Source organism: Leuciscus leuciscus (genome assembly GCF_965113295.1).
Source record: "Leuciscus leuciscus genome assembly, chromosome: 2".
In the NCBI taxonomy this organism is placed as follows: domain Eukaryota; kingdom Metazoa; phylum Chordata; class Actinopteri; order Cypriniformes; family Leuciscidae; genus Leuciscus; species Leuciscus leuciscus.
Window position 1 is genome coordinate 2,474,814 of NC_138726.1, and position 24,504 is coordinate 2,499,317.

General features: G+C 39.7%; 1 protein-coding gene across 1 annotated transcript; it reads left to right on the plus strand.

The window, feature by feature from the left end:
* Positions 1-55: 55 nt before the first annotated feature.
* On the plus strand, positions 56-9,543 carry LOC309492120 (polyunsaturated fatty acid 5-lipoxygenase-like). Its single transcript, XM_082160962.1, has 14 exons — positions 56-223; positions 1,071-1,269; positions 1,474-1,552; positions 2,488-2,601; positions 2,736-2,845; positions 3,031-3,203; positions 3,400-3,534; positions 3,641-3,844; positions 4,010-4,096; positions 4,538-4,707; positions 4,840-4,952; positions 6,383-6,483; positions 6,592-6,762; positions 8,906-9,543. Exons 1-14 carry the CDS (start codon positions 77-79, stop codon positions 9,083-9,085), a joined length of 1,983 nt encoding a protein of 660 aa, XP_082017088.1. The 5' UTR covers positions 56-76; the 3' UTR covers positions 9,086-9,543.
* The last annotated feature ends 14,961 nt before the right edge of the window (positions 9,544-24,504 follow it).

The following is a 24,504-nucleotide window of genomic DNA, read 5'->3' on the forward strand; positions in this document are numbered from 1 at the left end:
CGGAAGTGAACTTCATATAAAGGAGCTTAAGAATAAACTGAGGATCCAGAGTCTGTACATCTTTCATTCAGGCAAAATGTTGACCTACAAGGTGACTGTATCTACTGGTCTAGAGGGGATTGCTGACACAACGAACAGCATTTACCTGACACTGATAGACTCAAAGGATCAGAGCAGTGAAAGAGTCCTGGTCAACAAATCCTTTTCTGCTGGTTTTCAAAGGGTAAGAACGTTAAAGACTTAATTATTTTTATTTTAAGTAATTTCTTTATTTCTATTTTGATATTATATATATTATGATTTGATATATATATTTATGGGTCAATGGCATGGTGTGCATATTTTTGTATCCAAGTGCATTATTTCCTTTTAAAATAATTTTATAAATTCATGACATATATCACTTTATTCTAGAAAACCGATTTAGTTTTAATTCATTTTGGTACATTTAAATAATACATATTTTTTTGTTTCGTTATCTTTAACCCTCAGTTGTCTGCTATCACTATTTAAAATGGTGTATTAATAATAAAAAATGAAAAGCTAAATACTATGGCTTTATCTTAGGTTTGAAACCTTTCATAAACAATTTTTTTAAATATCAGTAGTTTTAAAGCTGTTGAGATCATTGAAAAACTTTTGTCCAGCAATCAGTATATTCTCAAATGTCAGGGTGACACAACTGCAAAAGTATATATATATATATATATATATATATATATATATATATATATATATATATATATTCAGTAGGAAGTGTGTCATTAACACAAAATAAGAACATGTCTTATTTTAAATAGTTACATATGTGCCCATTGTGCTTTGGCCTGTCTTCAGCTATATTTCATTTTGTTTTCTTATTAACCATTTTCTGTTAAAAGTTAGGATACACAAATAAATAAAAACTGCATCTGGTGAGATACAATTTGGGCATCCTGATCACATATATCCCAGTGCACATAATCAGGGAATTAAATTAGGATGAATCCCTCTTCACCAAAGCCTGTGGAGAGATGTTTCTTGTTTATTTGTTTCCCATACAATGTGTCTAATAAAAGTTGTCATTAAAGGAGATCTCCCTCGACATCAGTGTGGAGAAGGACTTTGGAGACGTTGTCCTGGTGAAACTTGAAAAGGAGGAACACTCTGTCAATAATAATTGGTATTGTGAGCATATCACAGTGAAAACACCCTCTGAAACATGCTTTGAGTTCCCCTGTCAGTTCTGGATAACAGACGAAGAGCCAGTGTTTATCCGAGAAGGCACTGGTACGTGCATTATCGCTTTTGTTCAGTATCCAGTTTGAAATGAAGTATTATTATTATTATTATTATTACTATTGTTATTATTATTATTTTTTAAAAATATTTTTTAAAAATATTCAGTTGTTCAGTTTTGATTTGAATCATGTCTTAAATGCTGTCCTTTCTATGTGTAAAATGTGTGATATGTATATCTTTGTGTTCATTTAGCTGGATTGCCTCAGGATGACCCTGAATTTCTTAAAGAGAAAAGACAAAAGGAACTGAAATCTAGACGGGACGAATTCAGGTTTGAAGAAACAATTACGTTCTTCAACAATATTCATTTGTTGCTGTTTTTTTCTTTTATTTCTCCTGATACAGTTCAAGGTGCTTGACACACTAATATTGTAAATATATTGCACATATACATTACAATGTCATTTACACAGGCCCGTAGCAACAAATGTGTGTGTGTGTGTGTGTGTGGGGGGGGGGGGGGGGGGGGGGGTTAATTTCACATTATAACCATTTGCACTCTTTTAAATATATATTTTAAGTTAATAACATTTTTCATTGGATACATTCTTACTTTTACTCTAGTAATTATTTGGGTTATTTACAGTGGCCCAGTACAATACAATGAAACATAAAAAGCAAACATGAATTAGCACAATGGAATCAAAATAGACAATGAAGTCTAACAGGCGCGTAATCCTCTGGTGCTCCTCGTGTGGCCAAGTGGGTCAAGTTATGAAGAAAAAGATGCGTCTTCAGTAGTTTCTTGAAAATGGCTAAATACTCGGCAGAGAGGAGTGATGTGCGCTCTCTTCGGCTTGATAAAGAACAGTTGCAGAGGTTTGACAGTGTGTGCTGGAAGGCCTGCCAAGAGCCAGTCTGGAAAGAACAAGCGCTTAGACAAGGAGTTGTGATGAAGAAATGCCCAAAAGGATCAAAATAACAAAAGGTTTATTAAATAACTCAGTGTTACATAAACAAACAGTGTGATGTGCACAAACAATACCAGACAATAAGGAACAGAAAACAGAGATCATAAACAAACAAGATAATGAACTAAAAGAATAACAGGTGTGATGATAGAATCAGTGTCATGCATAGAAACAAAGGAAACAGGAAACTGACGCTAAACAAACTAAAAGTCCATGAAAGTGAAACTAACCAAACATAACAGTGTATATGACAGTGGAACTGTACAAGTTAATGTTGTCATTTTTCTTCTTGAAGGTGGACTGAGTGGCACAACGGCTTCCCTAAGAGCATAGAGGGCAAAACACTTCCTATAGAAGTTCAGTTTGATTGGGGAAAAAAGAAAGACTTTTATGAGAATTTGGTGAAAGCGTAAGTTTTGGGGGAATGTGTCGTGGCCACAGTCCTTGTTGATTTTATACTGAATTTTTACTCCATTTTCCAGAATGAAAAATCTTGCAAATAATGTTCATGTCTATAATTATACAGTATGCCCTCTGTTTCAGGGCTGTGGAATTATTTCGTGAAAAATGTAAAGAATACTTTCATTCCTGGAAAGGCATGAAATTCTTTGAAAAGATGTTGGAAGATTTTCATATCAAGAAGACTCTACTAGGTTTGGATTATTTCTTCTTTTATTAAGAATGTTTGTTTGTTTTTTGTTTGTTTCTTCATTTAAACTAAATCTATATATCCAAAAACACAATTGTTGTGAGAAACCAACAATGAAGAGGCACTTTTTGTTCATGCCTGTAAAGCCTTTGACAGTTGACTGAATTTTCCCGTTTGAAATCTGAACAGAGAAACTGATGCAAGACTGGAGGGAGGATTACATGTTCGGCTATCAGTTTTTGAACGGCTGCAATCCTGTCATGATCAGGAAGTGCATGGAAATTCCAGACAAGTTTCCAGTCACACATGAGATGGTGGAGGGCTTTCTGGAGAAAGGTGTCACACTACAAGAGGAATTAAAGGTCAGAAACATTAAGAAATAAATCACTTGAACAGTTGGTAAGTTATCAAATCCAAGGCTTGTATCATATAATTTTACATAATTCACATAATTAATAACACTTCACATCATTTAATTTACATAAATGACTTAAATCAATGTTATTTTAACCCACAAATAATTAGTTCTAAACTTTGCACCTGTAAACACGTTTATAGGCAGGAAACATCTACATAGTGGATTATGAAATACTGGAGGGAGTGCCAACATCCAGCAATATGCTCTTTTTGACTGCACCCGTCTGCCTGCTGTACAAGAACAGATCGGACCAAATTGTGCCAATTGCCATTCAGGTATATGTCCCATATAGAATCAGTATCAAATGAAGACATAAATTAAAAATAAAAGTGCTTTTTCTGTGAATCTACTCATATCCTGCTTCTATTATATCTGAATCAGCTCAGTCAAACCCCAGGGGAAAAGAGCCCAATCTTTCTCCCAAGTGATAATGAATATGATTGGATGTTTGCCAAGATGTGGGTGAAATCTGCCGACTTACTTGTACACCAGTTGGTCACGCACCTTCTCAAGACACATCTGATATCAGAGGTTTTTGAAATGGCCATGTACAGACAGCTCTCTGCAGTCCATCCTGTATATAAGGTACCTGTCATTCAATATCCAGTCATGATATTTAGATATAATGTTAAACAAAAACCCCCCAGGGCAGGACACTGAAAGCACAGTTCCTCTTTCAGGTTATGCTTTTTAAAAAAAATTTTTTATGATTTAATGCACATGTTTAAATGCATCATTTAATTTTTACAGTTGCTGAAACCTCATATTCGTTTCACAATTGCAATCAATGCAGCGGCCCGTGGAACCCTCATCAGTGAAGGCGGGATCTTCAGCCAGGTATTACACCTAATTTAATATATCCACACATAAACAGCATCTTGCTAGGATTCAAAGCAATTCTATTCATATTGGATTATTTTGTCTTTGTCTACCAAGACATAATTTCTGTCCATGATATAGTTTTAAAGACGCACACAGTGTTAACAAATCTTCAACATGACAGGCCTGAGCCATTACTTTACTTTTTGTCTTGTGATATTCTGTATTTTTGCTGAATGCTCTTACTTCTATTTCATAGGCTACGTTGTATTTAGTTAACTGGTGTTTGCTTAAACCGACAGACCTAAGTAGTTCCTAAATTTTATTCCTAATTTAATGCAAAAAAAACCCCACCAGAATAAAACTTCACCCATAATCCCCTACATGGTCACTTGAGTAAGCTAAATAAGTGCTGAAAATATTGAGGCAAAAGATTAACTGAATTCTTGGTATCCACAGATTACTAGCATCAATGGAGATGGGATAGCTAAAGTGATTCAAAGTGCAATGGAGACTTTAACCTACAAGTCCCTGTGCTTCCCTGAGACCATAGAAGCTCGAGGAATGAAAGATGTGCCCAATTACTATTATAGAGATGATGGCAAGATGATCTGGGAGGCAATACACGAGTAAGTGTAGCAACAGTTCAGATCCTGTACTACTAGTGCAAAAGTACAAACTAGTTCACATACACTCCAATTAACATTTTTGGCATCCAGAGTTATTTTTATTAATTTGTCATCTTGTTGATCTTCCTGTAGTTTTGTTTCTGCTGTGGTCAAGATCTACTATGAGAGCGATGAGACCGTTAAAAGTGATGGAGAGATTCAAGACTTTGTTAAGGATGTTTCCCTTGGCATGAATAATTCTGACAGTGAGTACAGGTTTAATTTATCAAACGCCCTGTTTACACCTGATATTAAGAGGTTTAGGTTTTACACATATGGACTGGCCCGTAGGGCATGGCTACATAGGGAAGGTCTCTTTGGTAGATCCAGCCTAGCTAGGGTGGAGTCAATACTGTGCAGAGACGGCAGAGCAGATCTATAGAGGGAAAGACACAGGCTCACTGATAGGGAAGCCGTACCGTGGAAAAATACACTTGTTGGATCACCCGTAGGGGAATCACAACACATGCACACCTCGTCTAGCACAGGGGCTGACCTAACCCTGATCTAGCACAGGGGCTGACCTAGCCCTGATCTAGCACAGGGGCACAGAGTTAACATAGATGGGTAGATCACCGGTGAGAATAGATCAATTAAATTCTCTGCGTCCCATCCAGAGACCACACGTGGAGGTTCCAGAGGTCTGGACGTGGTGCCATTAAGTGCCCCGTCTCTGAGAAAGCAGGTTTTTCTTCAGAGGAATCCACCAGGGAGGGGCTGTCGAGAGGAGCATGAGTGCTGGGAACCAGGTCTGGTTGGGCCAGTATGGTGCAACCAACAAGACCTGGTCCTTGTCCTCCCTGACCTTGCTCAGTGTCAGTGCAAGTTGGCTCACTGGGGAAAATTACGTAGGCCATGAGGCCAGCTGTGTGCCACGGTATCCGTGCCGAGGGTCCTCTCAGTCAGGGAGTAAAACAATTGGCAGTGGGAATTGTCCGCACAGGCAAACAGGTCTACTTGTGCAACTCTGAAGCGACTCTAAATCAGCTGGACCACCTGGGGGTAAAGTCTTCATTCTCCCGAGAGCGTGGGCTGTCCTAAGAGCTCAAGGGCTACACGATTGAGCTCGCCCCGGATGTGAATGGCGCTAAGCGACTTCAGATGCTTCTGATTCCAGACGAGGAGATGGCGGACGAATGTCGGCATGCGCTAAAGCGTAGACCATACTGACGGTTGATGAATGCAATGCAAAGGCATTTGTTTTCAACACAAACAGGTCGCCCGCCACTGCGCAATTCCTACAAATTATTGTGGTTTGGCGGATGTTCATTTCCTACTCTCTGAAAAATGGTCGCTTATTTATTGTATAAATTAGGAGCGTATCAAAAAAAATGCTAATGTGATCATTTGTTGTAGTGGTATTGTTTACTTAGCGTAATAATCTGTTTGTTGTAAAAAGTATTACCTGTATGAAATTATAACTAGCTATACCTGTGGAATCGTTCACAGACAGCAAAGGCAGATGTTCATCTAGGCCTAATCAAGATGTTCATCGCTGGCAAACAATAGGATGCATTTGCAGATTTGCGTTCAATTGTAGTTCCACGGCCACGGTCTTAATTTTCTTAAAGGTGCTCTAAGCGATGTCACTTTTAAATGTGTGCACAAGTTAAATGCATACTGCCATTGTTTCCAGAGTTTCCAGAGTCTCTAGAAACTCGAGAGGAGTTAGTCAAGTACCTGAGCGTTGTGATATTCAACGCTTCAGCACAACATGCTGCTGTCAACTTTGGACAGGTGAGATTACACACTACATTACACACAACAAGAGCATTAAAAATTGCTAGGCACAATTCTGGATAATATCCATAAGCTAATATGTGTGAGTAAACTTTTATGTTCCAGTTTGACTGTTATGGCTGGATCCCCAACAGTCCTTCCACCATGCACATGCCGCCTCCCGATCAGAAGGGCAAAGTGGATATGGACTATATCATCAAGAGTCTGCCTGACCATGATCGTACCTACAAGGTTCTAGCAATATCTTGGGCCCTCACTCAGTTCCAGAAGAATGAGGTTTGATGTCTTATTCCAATATACTTTCCACTTGAAATTGTAGAGAACATTCTAGTCTAAAACAATGTGAAAAAGAATGAACATGTTACTAGCTGAGGGTACAGAGCATCAATGTATGAGTTTTAAAAAAAGAGCCAAAAAGAGCCCAAAGATTTTTTTATGTAGGCTCAAATACATTTTAATTATTCTTATTGTTGTAGATTGTTTGCTTGCTAAAGTGTATGTGTTCTGCGGCACTGCCAACACAATATTTTCAGTCAGGTAGAGCAATTAATTTAACTGATCCTTTGCTAAGTCCCACATTAAAAACATCATCATGTTTGGGGAGTAACAGAAAATGTATCTATTTATTTAAGGCTGTTCGTATTTAAAATACCATATATTAGGAGCTTTGCACAAAAACTGAGAATGAAACTTCTACTAGTACACTATATATTGCTGCTGCCACAGTCACACTTTTAAAATTCAAAACAGTGCTGAATAAGTAATCTAAAGTATTAAAATAATATTACTTTCCTTGAGTAAACTAACAGAATATGTTACAAATTAAATTTTACGCAATGTATTCTGTAGTGAAATACATTTCTTCCAATCCTAACAGGCAAACTTTTGCTCTTCTCTAATGGTAGTCAATGGAGTCCCTTTGTGTTTGTACAGTTTTAAACTAAATGATCTAAAAGCTATAGAAGAGATAATTTATCTTTTTTTTCTGGAGCATGTAGTGACACAATTCATTTATGTTTTGATTAAGGTTACAGACGGGATAGTAAGAAAACAGTTCCCAGTATTGTGATTATGTAGTGGTAAAGTTCTGTTCACTCACACTAATGTTATCAGCTCTCTGACACAAATTTCCACCTTCAACTTAAAAACTTAGTAAACTCAAAAAAAAAATTGTCTGTACAAGTCATATCAACTCATTATTTTAAATCTTGACTTACACATTTCAGCTGAATCTTGTACAACTTATTCATGGGTTTCATCCGGTCCCTTTCCACAGGTGTATAAAATCAAGCACCTAGATTATGAATGCAGACTGCATTGTGCTTGATTAAAGGGGTGGTAAAATGCCCTTTTCACAAGATGTAAAATATATCTATGATGTCCCCAGAGTGTGTGTGTGAAGTTTTAGCGCAAAATACCCCACAGATATTTTTATATAGCAAGTTAAAGTTGTCACTTTTTGAGGGTTTGCAAAAACGCACCGTTTTGTGCCTGGCCCTTTAAATGCAAATGAGCTGCTGCAGAGGGCGGGGTTTCAAGAGCTCGTGTGTGTGTTAGCAGCTGCTATTACCTCACGCAGACACACTAAAATGACAGAAACTGTTCTGCCTTTAATGTTAAAACGGAGTCAGACAAAGATGGAGAGAGCTGACTCACAAATGTACTCTTATACAACAACTTTTCCTCTTCTCAACATGGACTGCGTGTTCCCGGGGGCGGGGTTTCTAGGGTTAGTGATGTCACTAACCCGGGAGGAATGTCGTGTAGTCCAAACCAGCTGTTTTTTGTAGTCCTTTTCTTTAAAAGCAAATATCTTCCTTTGCTTTGAACTTTGAGTATTGTAACTTTGCAGATGTTGTTTATGATCAAACAGCAACATTACGCACTAACTAAAGTTAGAAAAGTGAAATCATACTCAACCACCCCTTTAATACACCTGTGGAAAGGAACCGGATGAAATCCATGAATACAATTAAGCTGAAATTGGTTCAATTATTTCGATAAGTTAAAGTTAAATTATAATCATATAATTTTTTACAGTGCAGTAATCGGATTCTCTATGTTCAGCTGAATGTAAAAAGCATTTGCACTGATTCTGATCTCTGCTGATCTGCAGTTCTTAATCATGTTACCGCATTATTTTACAAGTTCTTTAAAGAAACAAGGCAAATAAAAATGCTTTGGAATGTCAGACTTCATTCTAAGAATAATATCATTCAGTTTTCTACATTTCTTTGAAAAATGTGCTATTAATGAAAATCTTTTATAAAGTTACAAACTATTATAAAGTTTGTTTTATAAGCTTGTCTGAGTGATTGACAGTAACCAAGGGGGCGGAGCTTAGAGAAGGGTCAGTTTACCTTGTAAAAAGAAAGAAAGATGTTGTTCTGCTTTCTGAAGAACTTACTTTTCCCCCCAGCTGTACTTGGGCATGTATCCAGAAATGTGCTTCACAGAGGAACCAGTGAAGGACGCCATAAAGACTTTCCAAAAGAAACTAGATGAGGTGACCAACATCATCAAGAGCCGGAATGAGGGATTAGCATTTGATTATAGTTATTTGTCCCCAGACAAAATCCCCAACAGTGTTGCAATTTGAGAAAATATTTTGCCAGGCCTATATATAGTGTTAACAGCTAATGTGTGCTTGACATAGAAAAAGAGAAGAACAGCTCTACTTAAATATTAAGTATTGTAAAACAAAGAGCATTCTGTCTTTTGAGGTGATTTATAGAAATTATGTTAGATTAATGCTTCTTGTATTTGACTCTGTTGCTGGGAAGTAAGGGAAATTACTTTTTAATGCGATCTGTGCACTCATGTATGTTATCTGAGGGGTGATTGTCTGGTTCACGTCAGGAAAGCAGAACAGTTTATTTGACTATATGCTTTAAAGAGCTAAACTTGTGTTATAATCCAATTATTATTGTTTATCTTTTTTATTATTTTCTTTTTTCATATAAACTTGCATATTCATATATCCATACTGTGGTAATTTACTCATCTTTTGATTCATTAATTCAAATTCTTAATTACTCAGATGATCTATTGTTTGTAGTCTATAGTCTAAATAATAATTTGACTTATTTTTGACCTTACAGTTATATTGAGATCTTACATCTATATTGATTTTGCGCTGATTGCGCAACTGTTTTCTTTTTTCATCGTAACAAAAGCAATTTCCCCCTGTTCTTTGCCATTTTATAAATGTTACTGTGTTTACTGTAGCTCTAGCAGTGAATTATGCTAGGCCATATATTCATTCATTAATTTGTTTCTGTTCAGCTAGAGTTCAAATATGCCTGCCATGTTTTTTAAAAAGCTATAAGATAACTTTTCTGAGAAAAAATACAATAATTGAACTTTGGTGTATTTCTTTTTGTAACTTGAATAAAATAAAAATGTTTTACCCTTAAAGTAACTGTATTGATTGCATACTCAATCCAAAAAAATACACAGCAGAGAATAAACAGGATGTGCAGCAGTCTTTACTGCAAACAAACTCAAACTAACATTAATACTCGGGAATCTTCAAAAACAAGAATGGAACAATCAGGAAATAGTAACAGGAAACATAGACAACGACAGACACTGAAAATGACTAAACATGGGGCTTAAATACACAGAAAACAAGAGAGGGTAAATTAACTAGATAGGCTACACCTGAATAGAACTATCTCAATTAGTAACCATAGAAACAAACTGACAGAGGGAGGAGAACTGAACCAATTAACAGATATAAGGCTAACTAGGAAACAGATCAAAAACAAACTCAAACCGTGACAAATATGCAGTTTTAAAGGTATATTTATTTTTATTATAGGCCGTTATCGGCCTGATAAGAAAATTTGGTCTATATAATAAAGCTGATAAATAATGTATTATTTCCTTCAGCTGAGACACTTCAGATGCGCACTGTTCAACATGATGGTTTTGAATTGCTGGAAATATGATCGGAATCACTTCAAAAAAGGACAATACAGTAAAGTGCAACATGTGCAGCACAAGTCTGTCATATCGGCTACACAAAATTATTATGAGAACATCATAATTGTGTGCTTGGGACATAGCAGTTAATGGTGAGACTTTTTTTTTTTTTTTATTAGGCTCTCAAAAGTTATATAAAAATGTGTATTTTAAAAGTATAAATACCTTAAAGTCCCTGTAAAGGCAATTCTACAAAAAAATTCTAAACACATTATAAGTGCTAGAAATGTATTGCTAAAACATATTACAAAGACTGAGAACTGTGAAGTACTAAATTGTGGAGTTAGACCGTTAAACAGTTTTCACCATTGCTGTGAGCCGGATTTTTTTTGGGCGGGGCTAAAATGGGGGATTGATGACGCACTGCGACCCCCTGAGCTTGATTGGGCCCCTACTTGATGACGCACGGAGTCACTAAGCCTATCGCCGCTCAATCGCAAGTTTTTTGTTTTTTTTTTAGATGGAAAAATGTAATATTTCAGAAGAGTGGATCAGGCAAAGTATCACTCTTCAAATGTTGCACTTACAAAAACTTGGCCACGAGTTACTATCTTGAGGCCACGAGTTACTATCTTGAGGCCACGAGTTACTATCTTGAGGCCACGAGATACTATCTTGAGGCCACGAGTTACTATCCTGAGGCCACGAGTTACTATCTTGAGGCCACGAGATACTATCTTGAGGCCACGAGATACTATCATGAGGCCACGAGTTACTATCTTGAGGCCACGAGTTACTATCTTGAGGCCACGAGTTACTATCTTGAGGCCACGAGTTACTATCTGGAGGCCACGAGTTACTATCTGGAGGCCACGAGTTACTATCTCGAGGCCTCGAGATACTATCTTGAGGCCACGAGATACTATCTTGAGGCCACCAGTTACTATCTTGAGGCCACCAGTTACTATCTTGAGGCCACGAGATAATTATAATAAATTTTTTTGACAAAGTGGGACTAGGGGGGCTCCGTAGTTTCCTGTTTTCTGTTCATGTCCTGAGTTCCGTGTTCTGTTGTCTGCCTGGATTACCTGTTTGTTTTATTAAATGTAATGCTTGCATATGGATTCTCTCTCCGCTTCATTCCTGCCTCATCATAACAGAACGACCGACCAAACGATGAATCCAGCAGCTTTAAATGGTAATCTCCAGCCAAGTAGGCGTCTACGCCTGATTCTTATCCCCAGGATGCCTGCCGCCACATCTGCAAAGCCTGAGTCTCTTCGCGTCAGTTTATGTAATGATTCATGTCTGTGTTCCTCTGTCTTGTCCCGTGTTTAGCAGTTCCCCATTATGTTGATTAGTCTCCCCAGGTGTTCTTATTTACCACGCCCCCTTGTTATCTTGTTTAGCTTGTTTGCATTTGTATTTAAACCTCTGTGCTTCAGTTGTTGTTTGTCGGTCGTTGTAGCTGTTTCCTGTTTTCTGTTCATGTCCTGAGTTCCGTGTTCTGTTGTCTGCCTGGATTACCTGTTTGTTTTATTAAATGTAATGCTTGCATATGGATTCTCTCTCCGCTTCATTCCTGCCTCATCATAACACTATTGCTGTTATTGCTGCTGTTATTGCTATTGATGTTATTGCTACTGCTATTGCTGTTATTGCTGCTGCTGCTGTTATTGCTATTGCTGTTATTGCTGCTGCTACTGCTGTTATTGCTGCTGCTGCTGCTGCTGCTGTTATTGCTATTGCTATTGCTATTATTGCTGCTGCTGTTATTGCTGCTGCTGCTGTTATTGCTACTGCTGTTATTGCTGCTGCTACTGCTGTTATTGCTATTGCTATTGCTATTATTGCTGCTGCTGTTATTGCTGCTGCTGCTGTTATTGCTACTGCTGCTATTGCTGTTATTGCTGCTGCTCCTGCTGTTATTGCTATTGCTATTATTGCTGCTGCTGTTATTGCTACTGCTGTTATTGCTGCTGCTATTGCTGCTGCTGCTGCTGTTATTGCTGCTGCTGCTGCTGTTATTGCTGCTGCTGCTGCTGCTGCTGTTATTGCTATTGCTATTATTGCTGCTGCTGTTATTGCTGCTGCTGCTGTTATTGCTGCTGCTGCTGTTATTGCTATTGCTGTTATTGCTGCTGCTACTGCTGTTATTGCTGCTGTTGCTGCTGTTATTGCTGCTGCTGTTATTGCTATTGCTATTATTGCTGCTGCTGTTATTGCTATTGCTGTTATTGCTGCTGCTGCTGTTATTGCTGCTACTGCTGTTATTGCTATTGCTATTGCTATTATTGTTGCTGCTGTTGTTATTGCTGCTGTTATTGCTATTGCTATTGCTATTACTGTTATTGCTGCTGCTGCTGCTGCTGTTATTGCTGCTGCTGCTGTTATTGCTGCTGCTGCTGCTGCTGCTGTTATTGCTATTGCTATTATTGCTGCTGCTGCTGCTGCTGTTATTGCTATTGCTATTATTGCTGCTGCTGTTATTGCTGCTGCTGCTGTTATTGCTGCTGCTGCTGCTGCTGTTATTGCTGCTGCTGCTGTTATTGCTATTGCTGTTATTGCTGCTGCTACTGCTGTTATTGCTGCTGTTGCTGCTGTTATTGCTGCTGCTGTTATTGCTATTGCTATTATTGCTGCTGCTGTTATTGCTATTGCTATTGCTGTTATTGCTGCTGCTGCTGTTATTGCTGCTACTGCTGTTATTGCTATTGCTATTGCTATTATTGTTGCTGCTGTTGTTATTGCTGCTGTTATTGCTATTGCTATTACTGTTATTGTTGCTGCTGTTATTGCTATTGCTATTGCTGTTGTTGCTGCTGTTGTTGTTATTGCTGCTGCTGTTATTGCTCTGTTTTGAATCATTATTTACTATCATTCCCTCTTGTTAATACTGCTAAATATAACTTACTCAACATCACATATTAACCTGACATCACTAGCTTCACTCTAAATCATTGCTAGCACAACAAACTAGTAATTCGCTAGCCGTTAGCGTGCCATCCGTGCACTCTTTATTTATTTATTTATTTTGCTCGCGCCTTTTACAACCATCAAACAACTGTGGTAAGTAAGACCAGTCAACAAACACGGTGAGTAATGTCATCTTCTCCTCTTATTGTCACTTGCACTTCATGTAACATGTATAGCATAGCCTTCTCTGTCAGCACAGGATTTACATGTGATAAATGCAGGGAGATAGTCAGGATGACGGAGAAGATTTCAGAACTAGAGACACGCATCCAAACTTTAATTGAGGTTAATTGTAAGAGTGCAAGGGCTTTAGATACTACTTTGGATGTGACTAGCTTAGTGAACACTGTACATTGTTCGGTTCCGACTGTAGTAGTGCCCGTGCAGCAAGGCAATTGGGTGACGGTAAGGTGCTGTAGTCACGGGACAAAACACCACTCTTCCGTTCTGACTACAACTTCTCCCCAAATAGATTCTCCCCACTCAGTGAAACACCCACTGAGAATCCTGTTGAATGTGCCCTAGTTATTGGCGATTCTATTACACAGAACGTGAAAATAGAGACACCAGCCACCATAGTCACATGTTTGCCGGGAGTCAGACTGCCTGAAATCAAAGCAAATTTAAAAGTGCTGGCTAATGCTAATCGTAAATTCTCTAAAATGATTCACGTCGGCACTAATGATGTTCGACTCCGCCAGTCGGAGATCACTAAAATTAACGTTAAAGAGGTGTGTGAACTCGCAAGTACGATGTCAGGCACTGTAATTTGCTCTGGCCCCCTTCCTGTTTGCAGGAGTGATGAGATAGTTAGTACACTATAAAAAAATATTTTCATGATTTGTTATCACAACTTTTTATCTTTTGTCAAATCAACTTCGATAACTAATGTGGTGAAGATAACATACTATTTTGAGTTTCTGTTTATTAAACCATTCTTCTTCATTGTATTAACTCAAATTTTTTATTACAATGAACTCAAAATTTTAAGCCAACAAGGTAACTTGCTTTTTTAAGTTAAATATGAGCGACAGGTTTAACTCATCTAACGTTATCTGTAAATATCTTGATATTGACGAAACTTGCTCATTTTGTGGTCTTGAAGAAACAGCTGCCCATTTATTTTGTGATCATAGTATACCCAATAAATTATGGGTTGATTTATGTTCTTATATTTTTAACCCACAGTTTTATCCTTAAAGGCACACCGTGGACTTTGTGACCTAAAAAGTTGACGCATATGAGTTATTTTAAATGATTCCTCAGGCCAATGTACAGTGTTTGACACTATTATTGCTCCGAGCGGGGCTGCCCTCTTGAAATACCGCCTATGTAAGTTTGGAGGAGACGGACCGTCGTTGGCCAGGTCATGTGACCTGTAAGAACATATCGCTTTACGGCCACAGGCTCTGATATAGTCAGGGAGCTAAGGCTTTTGCTTCTATTTTTCCACCTGCTCTACTCCTGGTCATGGCAGAGGCAAGGAAAAAGTTTAAAACTGCTTCTGAGGAGGCTAAAAAGAGAAAACGCGAAAGGGATTGTGCTCGAGGGAAATCAAGAGTCGATCTTGGAATGGAGTTTGTTCGTTGGCGCAGGTTGAAAGAAGAAGCTGGATGTGAAACCGATTCTATTTTCTCAACTTTATTACTAGACTGGAAAGTTAACTCTTTCCTCATAGTATACAGTCATATGCTCTCCCTCGTCATCCTCATCCTCTCCCTGTTTCAGGAGGGGACTCGGAAGATTCTGCAAGCGGCGAAGAAAATGATGACTGAAAATAAAACATAAACATTGGCATAAAAGTGGAGCACATTTTGCTAACTATTATGATAAATTGCAATAATCATATCTAATGACATTATAATGGCCAATGTTATGAAATAATGTGACGTACATTTAACTTTATTGATGTCATCTGGCATTTCATCAAAAAACACAAAAGAAATTATACAGTAGGCCTAGACTATAGGCTATTTACTTGTGATTTAGCTGCAATCATGTAAAAATGTTATAAGCCAGCAAACGCGGTTGGCTACTTTTATTATTATAAAGCAGTCTAACACTTGACATAAACTTATTATAATCCGATTACTATCATCAGTAGTTCAGTAGACTATGCAGTAGCCTAATATTTGTATGAAATCGTGAAACATTACCTGGTCAATATCTTCGGAGTCTATCTGTGCCTGTTCCACGCCCGACGCTTCTATCCTACCGGACAGGTACCGGTGTGGAGGGTGGGTATTTACGACAGTGCAAGTATTCCACAGCGACTCTAGGGGTCGCTGTTTGACAAAAACACAATTTCTACATAGTGTGCCTTTAAAGATATTTTTTTATTACAAAACCCCCAAATCGTCATCTCTTGAATATGTTGTTAAATTTCTTCATTTTATATGCAAGAATGTTCGCCCACAAGCAAAAGTCACTTAAATCTCCATTGTTTTCCACTTTTTCTTGTTGAATTTAACCCTCGTTTTATCCCTCAGGCTTATAAATAGCAAACAAAAAATGCATTTTCTTTATGTATTATGATGAATTATTCAAAGATATTTAACCTCGTCATTGTGCTTTTTTCCCCTGTGTATATAATCATATATTATGATGTAAGCAAACCCATACTATTTATGTTTTCTGCATTATGATTGTTCATTGTTGAAAGATACAACCATGGTATCTTTCCCTGATCTTGTATGTAACTATAAGTTCTGCAATAACAAAATTGTGAAGAGGCGTGTTGGTAAAAAGGCTCCCGGCACAAGAATGATGGCTCAGCCACAATAGCACTTCAGTGCAAGGGTTCTTTATTTTTAGTCCAAACCATCCCAACGTGTACAAAAATACAAATACAAACAAAACAAAACAAAAAATATATATAAATATATTTACACCGGGCTCTTGGCTGAATTTCCTTCCACTAAAAAGGATTTCAATAGACTCCGATTGCACCTCAAATCGCACTCAACTTCCACACCTCACTTCTATGTGTGAGATGCTGCCCTTTATATTTTAAAGGCCCCGCCCATTTGGGTGAAATCATTATGGTAAGTATCAGGTAAGTATCCATTTTCCAACCTTCTCCAAAAAGGTAAACTGGTTATACAGACCTTCGTATATGTATTATGTAATAATATGTATTCATTATACTTCAGTAATAATATGAAATATACATAGTCAAATAAATAAATTATTAAAGACATTTTTTCCCCTTAAACCTTAAACTGGAATGGCTGCAAGGACAGGTACCAGCGAGTTACCCGGGTGTTCTGGTCTTTCATGGTATGTATCCAGGTAAGTGCTCTGTGGTCGGTCTCGAGGTCAAATTCTCTACCCAAAAGATTGTACCATAGGCTGTCTAGGGCCCACTTGATAACCAAGCCCTCCTTTTCAATGGTTGAGTAACGGGTTTCTCTGAGTAGGAGTTTTCGGCTGAGGTACAGAATGGGTTGTTCTCGACCAACCTCTCCCTGAGCCAACACTGCCCCAATCCCCTTTGCAGAGGCATCCACCTGAACTAAAAATCTTTTAGTGAAGCCCTACCTAGAATGGTTTTACTCATCGTTTGTAATGTCTGTACAAAGGAGACGGGCAGCTGCGCGAAGATCTCGCCTTTGGAGAAAACGTCTCGGGTTACGACTGTAACCCTTGTTCCCTGAGAAAGGGAACGAGAACTGCGTCGAATGACACTTTGGGGGGAACGCCCTTAACGTAACGCGTCTGAAGTATGAATGAAACTAATCCAATCCTGATTGGTGCTGCGTCATGACGTATCATGTGACGGCATAAACGGAAGCTTACAAAAGGAAGCCGGCACAAGACAGAGTTAGCTTCTGCGATGAAGCAAGTCGCTCCCAGGCAGGGGAAGGCATGGCGAACGGACGCAGTTTTCGTTCCCTTTCTCAGGGAACAAGGGTTACAGTTGTAACCCGAGACGTTCCCTTTCGAGGGAACTCGAACTGCGTCGAATGACACTTTGGGGGAACGAGTGTCCGCTCAACTGGGATCTTTCTTGCAACAAAATGATATCTATGAAAAGTTTCAGTCTGGATTCAGACCGCATCATAGCACTGAAACTGCGCTCGTTAAAATCACAAATGATTTACTTTTAGCTTCTGACCAAGGCTGTATCTCAATACTAGTTTTACTTGATCTTAGTGCTGCGTTCGATACTATAGATCACACAATACTCTTAGATCGACTACAAAATTATACTGGTGTTCAAGGACAAGCACTAAGCTGGTTCAAATCATACCTATCTGACCGCTACCATTTTGTCTATTTAAATGGAGAAAAATCGATCATAACTCCAGTAAACTATGGAGTGCCGCAGGGATCTGTATTAGGCCCTCTGTTATTTTCAATATATATGATGCCACTTGGAAATATTATAAGGAAACATGGAATTAGTTTCCATTGTTATGCTGATGACACTCAAATATATATTTCATCACGGCCGGATGAAAACGCTACATTTTCCAAATTGACAGAGTGTGTTAAAGATATAAAAGATTGGATGACGCGTAATTTTCTTTTATTAAATCCAGACAAGACAGAGGTAATACTTATCGGTTCAAAAAACCACCCACAAAACCTCGCACAATACAACTTTAACATCATAGGATGTCCTGTTACTTTATCCTCTACAGTAAAAGACCTGGGTGTTATACTCGATTGCAACCTGTCTTTTGAAAATCATATTTCATATGTTACAAAAACAGCCTTTTTCCACCTTAGAAACATTGCTAAGCTACGTAATATGCTATCAGTTTCTGATGCAGAAAAGTTAGTTCATGCATTCATGACCTCGAGACTGGATTACTGTAATGCTTTATTAGCTGGTTGTCCTGCATCCTCAATAAACAAGCTACAGTTAGTCCAAAATGCCGCCGCTAGAGTTCTTACGAGATCAAGAAAATATGATCATATAACACCGATTTTATCATCACTGCATTGGTTACCTATAAAGTTCCGTATTAATTACAAGGTATTGCTACTGACTTATAAAGCCCTAAACGGCTTAGCTCCAGTCTATTTAACGGATCTTCTATCGCCCTATAAGCCATCGCGCTCTTTAAGATCACTAAATTCAAGGCTTTTGGTCATACCTAGGATATCCAGAACCACCAAAGGAGGGAGAGCATTTTCACATTTGGCTCCAAAACTCTGGAATAGTCTTCCTGATACTGTTCGTTGCTCAGACTCGCTCTCCCAGTTTAAAACTAGATTAAAGTCGCATCTCTTCAGCCAGGCATTCATATAATCCTACAGTTCAAACTACAATCCGGCCTCTATCCAATGCCAGAGGAGAACTGGCCCCCGACTGAGCCTGGGTTCTCCCAAGGTTTTTTTTTCTCCATTAAGGCACCTGATGGAGTTTTAGGACACCATTAGGTCACTTGATGGAGTTTTTCGGTTCCTTGCCACTGTTGCCTTTGGCTTGCTCAGTTGGGGATATTTTGGGGATATTTAATTTAATTTTATCAATCAATAAATTCCTCTTGAAACAAACTTTGTTGTATTATTTTAATTTAATACTGTGAAGCTGCTTTGATGCAATCTGTATTGTGAAAAGCGCTATACAAATAAACTTGACTTGACTTGACTTGACTATGCCACAACGAGCCCTGCCTGTCCCAGTGTGAAGCTGCGCACAGGCACACTTAGGACGAGAGCACTAGAGTGCCTGGCGTAGAAGAAATGTCCAGGCTATAGAATCTGATAAAAGTATGAGGGCTCTAGAGGACGACATGCCTCTGGTTGAATGAGCCCTCACGGCCAAAGGTGAAGGCAAGCTGCACACCTGATAGGCCATAGAGATAGCCTGAACGACCCAGTTACTAATGGTCTGTTTGGATGCGGGAAGCCCCTTCTTGGGCGACCCGAGCACACCAGAAACTGGTCTGACTTCCGCCATGAAGAAGACCTCTGGACATAAATCCTGAGAGCTCTGACAGGGCAGAGCAAATTAAGTCTTTCTTCATCCGCCGTCACGTGAGGTGGAGGATGAAAAGCCTGCAGAACCGTAGGCCGTGCCACATTAGTTGGCACTTTAGGCACATACTGTAGCCTGGCCTGGGATGCAAGATAGCCTTAAGAGATATAGAGAGTACCTGAAGATCCCCTACTCTCCTCAGAGAAGTAATGGCTAATAAAAAAGCTACCTTGACGGAAGGTTCTTGGACTCAGCCAACTCCAGAGGTTCGAAGGGGGCCTCGACCAGCCCTTCGAGAACCACTGCCAGGTCCCATGTGGGAACTCTGGTACGAGCCGCAGGTCTCATCCTCCGAGCCCCACGACGAAACGTACGACCAGCTGATGTCTCCCCAGAGTCCCATCAACCAGAGGAGCGTGTAAAGCCGCAATGGCAGCCACGTATACCTTAAGTGTGGACAGGGTAAGACCAGCCGAGAGGCGATCTTGGAAGAGCTCCAGCACTAAAGCCAACCAGGCAGTTAACCCTCTGAGGTCTGAGCTGTTTTCTGGGCGCTGGAGGTGTTCTGACATGCTCTGACATTTGTGTTTTTTTTCTGTTACTAGTGACATTTTCATGGCTAAAGTCTAATTACACTGTATTTAGCACAAACTCTGCTACAATAATATATCAGCAGCATGTATGTAAAAGTTTGTAGTTTTGAGATAATGACATTTATGCGTGGTTTGTGAAAATACAAAATAAAATTCTCACTGAAATAAGGCCATGAAACCCATACTGATTATTTCTTCACAAGACTTTTGAAAATTGTATGACATAGCCTAGAATATTTGCTCCAAAACTATGTGAAAATCACCCTGACAGCTCATTCAGATAAGACAATATATTGATTTAAACTTTCTAAGACGTGTTTTGTGTGACAAAGCCATATGCGAAGAGGCGTGATCATCTCATTAATATGTAAGCCTTTAACACCTGAGAAAGACAAAGACACTCCCCTAACTGCCCTATTAGGAGCGATCAGGCCCTGTCATTCAGAGCAACCTTGCACAAAGAATGAGGAGATTTAAAAAAGAATGGCTTTTAGATTGTTTGGATTTATTTACAACACAACACAATCCAAAAATACAAATGACAAAAGAGCACATTGAAAACAATGATCCAAAGACAGAGACCTTTGTGCCATTCCTAAAAACATTGTACATACCTTTAATTTCCAAGGTGTTTGATTTTCACTTTACCATGTTCATGTACAGAGACTCATGCGAATGTTGAAGTCAGCAGGACTCAGTTGCATCTGGTCCCTGAAAGAAAAAAAAAAAAAGAAAAAACTGTGAACATACTGATATCAAGAGAAACTATAGGGCTGCACGATTTTGGGAATAGATTTTAGATTTTTCTGGTTAAAATTTCTTTTTAAAATTCACAGAATACACACACACACACACACACACACGTTTCCAACAATATATAATGAACACCAGGTTTGTTGTGCCTTGTAGGCATAGGCTACGCAGTGCTGCATAAAATAATAATAACAATAAATTAAATCTTCCAAAAGATTTCAAGAACAACTACGCTAGAGAAAAATATATTGATTATCATATGTTACTTCAAATGTTTCCATTCGTTATGATGATATGAAATGAGATAATAGTAAAAACATAAAGCCTAATGTTTGGTGCATTTTTCCTTTCAAACACAATCGCGCTCCAAAATATGATACATTAAAACCCACAGCGCGCTCCAAAATATGATACATTCAAACGCCATCGCGCTCCAAAATATTAAACATTATGGTTATACATATCTATGTTTGAGCAGATATCCACAAACAGTATTTAACAGGAAACACAGGTCTAAATAGTATAATATTCACCATATATCTAGCAACAGTTCAACTGCAATGTGAAGTTTATGCAACAATACCATAAACTAATAAGTAAGAATTTCTTACCTTACATCTTTCTTGTCTTCAAATCGCGTTCTTCTTCTTCTGAGGTAAATCCAATATAAGCTCAGACGTGTCTTCCAAACTCGACGAAAAGCAGAGACTTGTGAAGTTTTTTGGTGTTTTGTGTTTGAGGTAACGAGGGCGTTCGCGTTCCATGTGGAGATTTGCATGTGAATCTCTTTTGCGCGAGTGGGCGTGTCGAATTAAAAAGTAATTAGCAAGCGTTTGAGAAGCTGGACATCCTGTTGGTTTTATACAAATTACTTAAACAGAGAATATTTGTTTTCAGTTTGAATCCGATCATTTAAAAGTACACACTTAAATGTGTATAAAGGTATATGGCTCATAAATGTGTGAGAAGTATTCGCTGAGTTTTGTTTCAGTTTATAGACGTGCTCAAGAAAAAAAAGTTCACCGCGACGGAGAGGCAGAACGCACACCCTGTTTATTTTCTTTATTTTACAAAAGCACAATGTTTTGATTTGATTGTAAGTGGACACATACAAAAGTAGAAATATCACAGATTCTTTTTTTTATATTTCTTTTTTCTGTATAACCATAAATGACGGAGTAATTTAAGTTTATGTTGCTGCTATGTGAAAAAAATCCAGCAAAACGCGTTGGCGCGTTTCTCGACCTCAGAGGGTTAACTGGGTCCACCTCACACTATCTACACCAAGTGGAAACACATTCCACTTTAGGCCGTACAATCTCCTCGTGGAAGGAGCTCTGGAACTGAGTATGGTCTCAACCACTCCAGCCGACAGGCCAGCCTCTAGGTACTGAGCCCCCTCAGGGGCCAGGCCCAAAGTTTCCACAGATCTGGACAAGGGTGAATATTGAGCCCCGGGACTGTGGAAGCAGATCCCTCCTCAGAAGGACCCGCCAAGGCTGGTCTGCTAGGAGTGCTATGATGTTTGAAAACCATACCCGAGCCGGCAAGTACGTGGACTACTAAAAGTAGGCTGATTCCGTCTTGACGGACCCTCTCCAGGGGAAAGGCGTACAGGTGTAGCCTCGGCCACGTCTGTACCATGTCATCCAACCCAAATGGGGCTGGATGGGTGAGAGAAAACCACAGTGGACAGTGGGACATCACTCGAGACGTGAACAAATCCACTTCCACTGGGCCGAACCTCTCGCATATCGACTTCACCACCTCGGTGGGAAGTCTCCATTCCCCGGGCCTCAGCCCCTGCCTCAACAGGATGTCTGCTCTCTGATTCTGGCCCTCTGGGACGTGCATTGCTCTGAGAGATAACAGTTTCCCATGGGACCACAGGAGGATCTGATGCGCCAATCTGGTTAGAGGGCGCAATCTCAGAACTCCCTGATGAATCTAGAAGGAGACCACCGACACATTGTCTGTGTGGTGACCCCTGAAGTCTGGGAGGAAGTTCCTCAGAGCCCTGCCATCCATTACCATGCCCCAGCCCATTAGGGAGGCGTCTGTCGAGACGGGTTTCCGGCGACATGACGCTCCCAGCACGGGGCCTTGGGACAGAAACCAAGCTTTTTTTCCACATAGATAGGGAACAAAGGCATCTGCGCGTAACTCTGATCATGCGGAACAGGTTCCCCCTCAGGGAGAACCCCTTGGTTTTCAACCACCACTGCAGGGCCCTCATGTGCAGCAGGCCGAATGGAATGACGCTGTTGCCATGAGCCCTAACACTCTCTGAAAATGTTTGATAGTGATGGCTTGGCCTAGCTTTATCCTGGTCACCGTGGCGATCCTCCTCCGCTTGCCTCGGCAAACGCGAGATCCGAGCCACTATAGATTCTGTATTGCAATGCAGACCTCAAATCTGCGCGCTACCTCAGCAACGCGAGATCCCAACCACAGAATCTTTACTGCAGAGTAGACTCGTAATCTGCACGCTGCCTTGGCAAACGCGAGATCTGAGCGACTAGATTCTATATTGCAATGCTTTATTTGGGACAATTCTTATGGGACAAACAACACCAAATAGGACAGACAGTTTGACACAGAGCGCTTGCTGAAGAGCAAAAAGCTAACTCTGTCTTGTGCCGGCTTCCTTTTGTAAGCTTCCGTGTATGCCGTCACACATACATCATGACGCAGCACCAATCAGTATTGGATTAGTTTCGTTCATACTTCAGACGCATTACGCTAAAGGGGTTATAAATATGAAATTATAAAGAAAATGAATAAAGAAAAAAAATAAAAAAAAATAACATTAGACATCTTCAAACAAACACTGACTCAATATATAGCAAAGGCTGACGAGCCACAGCTGAAACTGATTGCTAATCAGCGATCAAGGTTGCCCAGCAACACAGGTGACACACACACACACACACACACACACACACACACAAATCACAGAAGACAAGAATGAATCTACAGACCTGCGAACCGTGACAGTTAGGCTGCATAGATTAGGTCAGCCGGAACCAGGAACACTCCTCATAAATCCTGATGTACTTGTTACATCATAAGAAGTATGGCGTCTATGCTAATATTAGTCTCTCTGTTTATCTGAGGTTTACCGCAGTCTGCCAGATCCAGGCCGTATCCAGATCTGATGAAGGACCTGCGCCTGGACACGATGACAACGCAGTCCTGAAGTGTCAACCAGTCCTTCACTGTGAAGGACTCCTTCCCTTTACCTCATTACAGATAAAATGTTGTCGTGGTAATTCCGGTTCGCGTGGCTACGCAGATGCGACAAAATTTCTGTATTTAAAATTTTAAATCTGTATTTAAGCCCAGACAAGTGGTTTATTGAGGGTAGATTTGTAAAGAAGGACTACACGCCTGCGCACATGTATATTCAAACGTGCATACAGTACCTTTGGACTGAACACGTAGTGTGCGTATTACACTCTGTGTAAGCCCTCTCCTATCGTCCTTCCAGGCAAGAAGGGGTAGTGGCTTGCACAGGGCACTGGATGGGCTGCAGCAGCTCTGGCCCTTTAGTAGGGATTCCTATTCGTCGGTCTCGACGTAGCGTCACATCTGCTGCTGCCCGCTGAGGGGGCCAGCTTGTCAGGCTTGGCTCCTCAGCAAAAAACTGAAATGCAATCGTACCAGATGCTCATTATATACCCGCGCTGCGTGGCTGAACAGCTGTTGCAAATGATTGCATGTCAATGTGCATTGGCTCGTTTTAGTTTCACTCGAAGTAGATTGGCCTCTCTAGCGTGGCGTCTCCGTTCCCTCCCTCAGGGAACGAGGGTTACCATATGTAACCGAGATGTTATT

Bases quoted from the DNA above. Each gene is read 5' to 3' on its own strand.
- LOC309492120 (XM_082160962.1), top strand. From the start codon at position 77: ATGTTGACCTACAAGGTGACTGTATCTACTGGTCTAGAGGGGATTGCT. The intron at 3,204-3,399 runs GTCAGAAACATT...ACACGTTTATAG, and splicing joins CACTACAAGAGGAATTAAAG to GCAGGAAACATCTACATAGT. The intron at 3,845-4,009 runs GTACCTGTCATT...TAATTTTTACAG, and splicing joins CAGTCCATCCTGTATATAAG to TTGCTGAAACCTCATATTCG.